The 9,882-nt window shown below is 39.0% G+C and overlaps 1 protein-coding gene across 1 annotated transcript in view; it reads left to right on the top strand.

Moving 5' to 3' along the window:
- Nucleotides 1-9,882, top strand: part of MORC3 (MORC family CW-type zinc finger 3) — a 41,367-nt gene that overhangs the window by 22,353 nt on the left and 9,132 nt on the right. Inside the window, exons 10-13 of the mRNA XM_007470497.1 lie at nt 5,656-5,760; nt 6,378-6,500; nt 6,607-6,681; nt 7,608-7,657. Of these exons, the coding sequence (XP_007470559.1) occupies nt 5,656-5,760; nt 6,378-6,500; nt 6,607-6,681; nt 7,608-7,657 (353 nt within the window). The remainder of the gene's footprint in view (nt 1-5,655; nt 5,761-6,377; nt 6,501-6,606; nt 6,682-7,607; nt 7,658-9,882) is intronic.

Genomic DNA, 9,882 nt, shown 5'->3' with positions numbered 1-9,882 from the left:
GAAGAGCGTGGCCTGAAAGCACAGCTGGAGCTCCTTTAGGAGGCCATGGGGCTCCAGCCAAATAATAATGAAGCACCAGACCTGAAGGCCATGTGTCTTGCTGCTCTCACCTGGTAGGTTCATTGCCCCGTTAACCCAGTGTAACATTCCTCAGGCTGGCAAAGGATGAATGTTTACAGGATCAAGCTCCATTATCACAAAACTGAACCCCCAAAAACCCTGTTTGGAACTGGAAGACAATAAGTTGATAATTGACACAATCAAAAGCCCAAAGTTTGTTTTTTGGTAAGATTAACAAAGTCTGTAAGCATCTGGCAAGACTAAGGAAAAAGAGAAAACAATAATCATCAATATCAGAAATGAAAAGGAGGACATTACTACAGATCTACAGACAGAAAAACATAGAGGGGCAGCATGAACAATTTTAGACCATTTTAGATGATGTGGGCACCTTCCTTTCAAACTGAATCAAATTAAAAATTTCCCACATACTTTCAAACATTTAAGGAAGTGGCGGTACCAGCTTACACAATCATTAAAGGTTTTAAGAGACCACATAACTAGTAGTGAACTCACGAATGCATTACAAGAAAGAAAATTTGTGTCAGTCTCTCATGATTAAGATATAAAAATCTTAATTAAACAGCAGATACCATTTAGTAACTTGTAAAAAGAATAATACTTAAAACCCAAGTGGATTGTATTCCAAGATGGCATGGGTGGTTTTTACTATTCAAAATTCAATGTAATTCATCACATTGATGTTAAAGAAAAATCTCATGGTTATTTTCATAGGTACAGAAAAAGCACTTGAGAAACCACAGTATCAATTTGTGATGTAGGAAAAAAGGGAACTCTTACAAAACCATTAATAGAAAGGGCATATTAGCAATACTGACTATTTAGCAAAAAAACAGCAGTTCCTAATGGTGAATTATTGACAGCTTTCCCCTTAAGAGTGGGAGTAAGATAAGGTTATTCACCATTGTTCACCATTGTTCTTGAGGAAATAACCAGAACAAATAAGGCAAAAAAGAAAGAAATGAAAGTATAAGGGTTGGAAAGGAATAAATAATTTTCTGTAGGTGACAATATCAAGTATATAGAAAGTCCCAGATAATCTGCAGTGTAATACAGAGTCTAAGGTTGCTAGGTAAGAAGTATTCAGAAGTTTGTTTACCAGCCAAAAAACAAAAACCAACCATGAGATTCAAAAATTTTTATACATAATAACATCAAAAAAGCAAGTGTTTTGGCGTAAATAAAATATGCAAAGACCTCAACACACTAAAAACTATAAAACATTGTGGAGTGAAATTTCAAATCTGAATAAATAGGTATACCAGGTTCAGGAGTTGGTAGGCTGAATATTATAAAATGTCGTTTTTTTCTCCAAAGTAATTAAATATAATTCCAGGTGAAAAAAAAATCCCAGCAGGTATGTGTGTATGTTAATAGGCTTAATTTAAACTTTATGTGGAAAGTCAGAAGACCAAAGATAGTTAAGACAAAGAACAACAAATCAAGAGGACTCATACTACTAAATATCAGTACTTAAAAAGCTGTAGTGAAAGTGTGGTATTAATGAAAAAATAGTCTAGTGAAATAGAATAGAGAAGCCAGAAACAAATCCCTGCTTTTTATACATATGGTCAGCTGATTTATGATGAAGGTGTAGTAGGAAAATGATCATCTTTCTAAAAATGATGGTTCAGCTAATACCTGTATGAACAAAATGAACGTTAACTTCTCCCTCTTACATGAAGCAAAAAATCAATTGCAGATGGATTTTAAGCCTAAATGAGAAAGGCAAAAACAAAATTAAAACAAGAATAGTTTCATAACCTTTAATTTAGGTGGGTTTTTTTTAACAAGATGCAAAAGTATTGATACATTAGATCAAAATGGAAAAATTATCTAAAATGAATAAGATATAGCAAATGTTGGTAAGATGTAGGGCAGTTGGAACTCCTGTACGTACTGTTGGGTGTGAGAATTGTTGATCATTTTTGAAAGTTATTAGACTGTATTGAGTAAAGGTGAACATCAGTGCCCACCCCTATGACCCCGCAGTTCTACTCCTATAGGTATATTTTCAACAGAAATGGGTGCAGTCTCATGGGTTGAGGAATAGAGGTGATAAGAAAAGGAGATGAGGAAGAACTGAAAAAGTGATATGAAAGGTGAACCATGTTTGGGAGGGGAGATGATACATTCTTATTCGGATGTTTATATGTTGTTATAGTGGGGCTTCCTGGTGGGGAAAAATAGAGATAATGAATGGGGATAGATATGTCTAATATTAACCTGTCAGTACAGAATTTCAAATCTTGATTTTTATTTATTTAAAAAATTTTTTTAATTAATTTATTTTTTGGCTGCGTTGGGTCTTTGTTGCTGCGCATGGGCGTTTTCTAGATGCGGCGAGCGGAGGCTACTCTTCTTTGCGGTGCGCAGGCTTTTCATTGTGGCTTCTCTTGTTGCGGAGCACAGGCTCTAGGCTCGCGGGCTTCAGTAGTTGTGGCGCACGGGCTTAGTTGCTCCGCAGCATGTGAGATCTTCCCTGCCCAGAGCTCGAACCCGTGTTCCCTGCACTGGCAGGCGGATTCTTAACCACTGCGTCGCCAGGGAAGCCCGAGTCTCAATTTTTAAAAGCTTTATTTACTCTATTGAAGTGTATACTTGATTTACAATGTTATGTTAGTTTCAAGTATACAGCATAGTGATTTGGTTATATGTATATATGTATGTCCATAATTCTTTTTTTATTCTTTTCCATCATAGTTTATTATAAGATATTGAAATAGTTCCCTGTGCTGTACAGTAAATCCTTGTTGTTCGTTTTATATATAGTAGTATGCATCTGTTAATCCCATACTCTCAATTTATGCCTCCCCACCCCCCTTCCCCTTTGGTAACCTTAAATTTGTTTTCAAAGTCTGTGAGTCTGTTTCTGTTTTGTAATAAGTTTGTACTATTTTTTAGGTTCCACATTTAAATGATATATAATGTTTGTCTTTGTCTGACTTACTTCACTTAGTATCATAATCTCTAAATCCATCCATATTGCTGCTGATGGTACTATTTCATTCTTTTATGGCTGAGTAATATTCCATTGTATGTATTGATGTATACACCACATCTTCTTTATCCATTATTCTGTCGATGAACATTTAGGTTACTTCCATGTCTTGGCTGTTGTAAATAGTGCTGCACATGTGGGGTGCATGTATCGTTTTTCCCCCCTCACCCCTTGCTGTGCCATGTGGCATGTGGGATCTTTGTTCCCTGACCAGGGATCAAACTCATGCACCCTACATTGGGAACACAGAGTCTTAACCACTGGACTGCCAGGGAAGCCCCAGGTGCATATATCTTTTTGTTTTTTAATTTATTTTATTTATTTATCTTTGGCTGCGTTGGGTCTTCGTTGCTGCGTGCGGGCTTTCTCTAGTTGCGGCGAGCGGGGGCTACTCTGCGGTGTGCGGGCTTCTCATTGCGGTGGCTTCTCTTGTTGCCGAGCGCAGGCTGTAGGCGTGCAGGCTTCAGTAGTTGTGGCATGTGGGCTCAGTAGTTGTGGTGCACGGGCTTAGTTGCTCCATGGCATGTGGGATCTTCCCTGACCGGGGCTCAAACCCGTGTCCCCAGCATTGGCAGGTGGATTCTTAACCACTGAGCCACCAGGGAAGCCCTATCTTTATGAATTATAGGTTTCTCCAGATATATGCCCAGGAGTGGTGTTGCTGGATCATATGGTAACTCTATTTTTAGTTTTTTAAGGAACCTCGTACTGTTTTTCACAGTGCTTCCACCAATTTACATTCCCAGCAGCAGTGTAGGAGGGTTTGCTCTTCTCCACACCCTCTCCAGCATTTATTATTTGTAGACTTTTTGTTTGTTTGTTTGTTTGTTTTTGTTTTTGTTTTGCTTTTTGCGGTACGCGGGCCTCTCACTGTTGTGGCCTCTCCCGTTGCGGAGCACAGGCTTGGGACGCGCAGTCTCAGCCGCCATGGCTCACGGGCCCAGCCGCTCCGCAGCATGTGGGATCTTCCCGGACCGGGGCACGAACCCGTGTCCCCTGCATTGGCAGGCAGACTCTCAACCACTGCGCCACCAGGGAAGCCCTATTTGTAGACTTTTTGATGATGGCCATTCTGACCGGCGTGAGGTCATGCCTCATTGTCATTTTGATTTGCATTTCTCTGATAATTAGTGATGATGAGTATCTTTTCATGTACCTGTTGGCCATCTGTATGTCTTCTTTGGGAAAATGTATATTTAGATCTTCTGCCCAAGTTTTGATTGGGTCGTTTTTTTGTTACGGAGTTGTATGCGCTGTTTGTATATTTTGGAAATTAAACCCTTGGCAGTTGTATCCTTTGCAAATATTTTCTCACATTCCATAGGTTGTCTTTTTGTTTTCTTTGCTGTGCAAAAGCTTGTGAGTTTGATTAGATCCCATTTCCCGTTTGTTTATTTTTGCTTTTTTTTTTCCCTTGCCTTGAGAGACTGACCTAAGAAAACATTGCTACAATTTATGTCAGTGTTTTGCTTGTGTTCTCTTCTAGGTGTCTCATGGTGTCATATCTTACATTTAAGTCTTTAAGCCATTTTGAGTTTATTTTTGTGTGTGGTGTGAGGGAATGTTCTAACTTGATTGATTTACACGCGACTGTCCAGCTTTCCCAACACCACTTGCTGAAGAGACTGTCTTTTCTCCATTGTATATTCTTGACTCCTTTGTCAAAGATGAATTGACTATAGGTGTGTGAGTTTATTTCTGGGCTTTCTATTCTGTTCCATTGATCTATATGTCTGTTTTTGTGCCAGTAGCACACTGTTTTGATTGCCGTAGCCTTGTAGTATTTTCTGAAGTCCAGAAGGGTTATGCCTCCAGCTTTTTTCTTTTTTTTTTTTTTTCAGGATTGCTTTGGCAATTCTGGGTCTTTCGTGGTTCCATATAAATTTTAGGATTATTTGTTCTAGTTCTGTGAAAAACATCATGGGTAATTTGATAGGGATCACATTAAGTCTATTTTAAATTTAAGCTGTTACACTGACTGTATCTTGTGTGTGCAGACAGTTCCTGGCACAGTGGGTACTTAACTCATTAACAAATGATTATTCAATTGTGGCCATAGTCATGTTTATCTCAGTAAGTCCTGTTGATTTGCTTTTTTTTTTTTTTTGATTTGCTTTTTTACTGACACTTTATTGTGGGAAAAGTGAAAGTCTTAATTGTGGGACAGAAGCTATTTTGAATTATACTTGCTGGTAATGGTTGCATACTTCTATAAAGCAAACAGCTGCATTCTGGTTTGCATTGAAGCTTGTAAGTTTGTTGGTTGGGGTGAAATTCAGAGAGCCTGTGGTTTTCCCAGTAGCTGGTCTGCAACACACTTCCTCAACAGAGGACCCAAAGTGTTAGTATTGTCCGTCTTATTCCTAGATGGTCCTGTCTCTGTTCTATGAACTTATCTACATCCTTAGAGAAAATTGCCATTACTTTAGGTTTTCTTAACTGCCTTTTGGAGGTCCCTCCCCCCCGTGTTCACATGATCAGTACCAGGTTGTTTATTCTTTCTCTGTTTGTCAAAGATTTAATCTTTATCTTTTTTTTTCTTGAATTGATTTTATAATTTACTTTTTTTTAAGGCTTACAATAACAGCACTAGGAGATAAGCTCAATGATTACTGGAATGAAATGAAAGTGAAGAAAAATGCAGAATATCCTCTGACTTTTCTGGTTGAAGATATACAGTAAGTACATTTAAAAAATAATAAGTGACTATAGTATCAAGATGTGATATTGGAGGGCATGGTGATTCTACAGTGTTCATAAACTTTTGAATCTAATCCATAGTAAGAAATAAATCCCACAACTCGAAAGCCTTTTATAAACTAAAAGAATATATACATTTAAGTTATTCAGAGATGTGCTATATATAATAGAGGGTAAAATGTAATACAGTTATAAAAATTGCTTAAATTACAGTAATACAACTTGCCTATTTTCTGTACTTTGAATGGTTTATTGTGCTAATAAGTATATTAGATTTGACACTGCAGACGCTAACTTAACATAAATTTCAGGGCAAGACATTTTCTAAGTTTTTTAGTTTTTATTATAGAAAAAATGTAATAGTATGCTATTAAACAAGACTAAGTCACTTTGTTTAAATTGGTTTGTCACTTTTAACCTTCAGTAGTAGCCAAAATTGTTGTTTTTAAAATCTTAACTCACTGTCAAATGTTCCGGAATTTTCAGGGACAAAATTAAATAATGGGGCATTTTGTGGTAGAAATGATGTGGAAAGTCTAGTGAAGTACTTAGATCCATATTTCCATGCTAATATTTAGTTGCTATTTTGTTACAGGAAACGTCCTGATCAGACATGGGTTCAATGTGACACCTGTCTAAAGTGGCGAAAATTACCAGATGGGATAGATCAACTTCCAGAAAAATGGTATTGCTCCAATAACCCTGACCCACAGTTCAGGTACCATATAGTTGGTAGTAGCCTTTTTGGAAAGGCAGAAAGTACTGTTCAAGGTGTATGAATAGGCGCTGGTGACGTGTTATTCCCATGTGATTTTTCTGACTAGAAATTGTGATGTTCCAGAAGAACCTGAAGATGAAGATTTGGTGCATCCCACTTACGAAAAAACCTACAAAAAGAAGTGAGTGTTATATTAGTGTATGGTGGGAATATAATACCCAGATCATCAACAGTGGTGTGTCTGCAGCATTAGCTGATACTTCTCCAAGATAAAGCAGTATAGCCAAAAAAGATTAGGACTCCACAAAAAAAGATACGATGTGGAGTGCATAATATCAAGTGCTTTTAAAGTTTATACTGTGAGTACCTGCTGTTTATTGCTGTCCTCTCTACAAGATACTTTGAATATACAGTATAGTTTTGTTCTTTTGGACTACACACCAGTGAATCAAAAGTGAATACTGCCCTTATACGAGCTCGTGGTCTAACGGGGAAAGTGAGATGTGTGTATTACCAATTTGAAGTTGACGACTCCCGTAAAAGGCATGATCCAGTCCCGTGAGGAACCCCATAAGGAGAAATTACTTCTGGTTGGGGATGGGGAAATGGGTCAGGAAAATTCATGAAGGGCATTTTTGTAATAGGGCTTGAAGGAAAGGTAGGATTTGTTGGGTAGGAAGCAATGGTTTGTTCAGCTTAACTACAGTAAATATATGAATGGGGATAATGGAAAATATAGGTGGGAGAGAGAAGCTGGGGAACGATAGTGAACCATGGTGAACATTAGGCTTATGTACTGCACACGGAAGGCTGAGTTGATGGAGATCTTCTGGGTGGTTTTGATTTATAGTGCACTGTTCTTAAAGATAAATCCAGTAGCAGGAGTGGAAGACATTAGGGTGTTGCTGAGATAAGAGGTGGAAAGTACTTCCCTGCCTGAGGCCTTACCACTGACTATAATGAAATTGAAGCACAGTTCACTGTACCTATCTTATTGACTTAGTAGTAAAATGGCAAGTATGTCATTCGAAAACAGAATTGAAAACTCATAATGAAGTAAATTTAAATACATTTTTCTTTTCTCCTCTTTTTTTTTTTTTTTTAAAGAGACAAGGAAAAATTCAGGATCAGACAACCGGAAGCAATCCCTCGGGTAATTAGGCCTTCCATTTTATAGCTGTGTCTTGTATTGTGTTGTGATTAATTTAATACTCAATTTTTTTTTTTCGGTACGTGGGAGCTTAGGAGTTACATAACAAATTGAAGCAGTCTGGTTCATTCAGTTCACATTTCTCTTCTCTTCTTGTACCCCTTCTTACCCTCTTTCCCCATACTGACTTCTAACCCACAACTTCACTCAAACTTCTCAATTTTATTATTCAGGTGGGCATCTTCTGAGGAAAGGCAGATATTCTTTTTTTTTTTTTTTTAAGTTTTGTTCCCCAACAATTAAAAAAATGTAAAACTCATTCTTACCTTATGGTCCATAGCGAAACAGAGGCCAGCTGGATTACCCACCTCTGGTGCAGGAGGTAGAGGGGAGGGTTGCTGGAGAAATGTCCTCGCCGGGGCACGAACCCGTATCCCCTGCATCGGCAGGCGGACTCTCAACCACTGCGCCACCAGGGAAGCCCAGATATTCTTTTAAGAATCTTATTGTTGGGCTTCCCTGGTGGCGCAGTGGTTGAGAGTCCACCTGCTGATGCAGGGGACACGGGTTCGTGCCCTGGTCTGGGAGGATCCCACATGCCGTGGAGCGGCTGGGCCCATGGGCCGTGGCCACTGAGCCTGCGTGTCCGGAGCCTGTGCTCCGCCACAGGAGAGGCCACAACAGTGAGAGGCCCGTGTACCGCATTAAAAAAAAAAAAAAAGAATCTTATTGTTAGGTAGACAGTCAAGGAAAAGTTCATAGGAAGACCCAGGGAGCCACATGGTAGTACTAACCTGGACCAAAGCTGTAGTGTTGACCCTTCAACCATAGTGTACGGTTGATTTACAATATTATATTAGTTTCAGGTGTACAACATAGTGATTCAGATTCTTACAGATAATACTCCAATAAAAGTTATTACAAAATAATGGCTATAATTTCCTGTGCTATACAATATGGCCTTGTTGCATTTATTATTTATTTATGCATTTATTTATTTATGCATCTATTTGTTTATTTATGGCTGTGTTGGGTCTTCGTTGCTGTGCACGGGCTTTCTCTAGTTGCAGTGAGCGGGGGCTACTCTTTGTTGCGGTGTGTTGCCTTCTCATTGCAGTGGCTTCTCCTGTTGCGGAACATGGCCTCTAGGTGCGTGGGCTTCAGTAGTTGCAGCACGTGGGCTCAGTAGTTGTGGCTCGAGGGCTATAGAGCTCAGGTCAGTAGTTGTAGTGCATGGGCTTAGTTGCTCCGCGGCATGTGGGATCTTCCCTGGCCAGGGCTTGAAGCCGTGTCCCCTGCATTGGCAGGCGGATTCTTAATCTCTGCGCCACCAGGGAAGCCCATATCTATTTTATACATAGTAGTTTTTATCTCTTAATCCATACCCCAATCTTCTTTTTAATATATATATTTTATTTTATTTATTTGGTTGGGCCAGGTCTTAGTTGCAGCAGGCGTGCTCCTTAGTTGCGCCTTGCCAGCTCCTTAGTTGTGGTGAAGTCTTAGTTGCAGCATGCCTGTGGGGTCTGGTTCCCTGAACCCAGGTGCCCTGAATCGGGAGCGTGGAATCTTAACCACTGAGCCACAGAGGAGTCCTTCCATACACCCTGTCTTTCTTAATGCTTAATGGTGTTGAGCTTTTTCTGGGTGTATAAATAGGTAGTTGTACTTCTTGTATCAGAAGTTGTGGTCTTCTGCAGTTGTGTATGTGTGCTTATCATTACATTGAAATGTTTTCTTGTATAAAGGCTGAGGGTTTGAGGGTGAGAACAGAACTGGGAGAAAAAGAATAGTGGACTTACTTTGGTTTTTAAAGGCAGTGTCTTTGTGACTTTATCCTCAATTTCTTTCTCTTAGAAAAATAAGTTTTTATTATATCTCTATACATTCTATATAGTCCGAGGTCAGCAAATCTTTCAGTAAAAGGCCAGATAGTAAATATTTTAGGCTTTGTGGACCATATACAGTCTCTGTGGCATATTCTTTCTTTGTTTTGTTCATGTATTTAAACATGTAAAGCCATTCCTAGCTCACGTGCAGGCTGGATTTGGCTCTTTGGCCTGTTGTTGGTCACTTCCTGGTCTGGTGTAGCACAAGGAGTTTATGTGGTTAGGATAGTTCTCAGTGCATCCTGGGATGGGGGAAAGGGGAAAGAATATCTTGTGTTTGGAACATGACACACTTTAAAAATTTCTTTAAGATCAATTTTTTTTTCCTTCAACAGATTCCTGC

This window comes from Lipotes vexillifer, unplaced genomic scaffold (genome assembly GCF_000442215.2).
Source record: "Lipotes vexillifer unplaced genomic scaffold, Lipotes_vexillifer_v1.1 scaffold402, whole genome shotgun sequence".
In the NCBI taxonomy this organism is placed as follows: Eukaryota; Metazoa; Chordata; class Mammalia; order Artiodactyla; family Lipotidae; genus Lipotes; species Lipotes vexillifer.
Note: the sequence above shows the minus strand (reverse complement) of the source record. Positions and strands in the feature narration are given on the sequence as shown.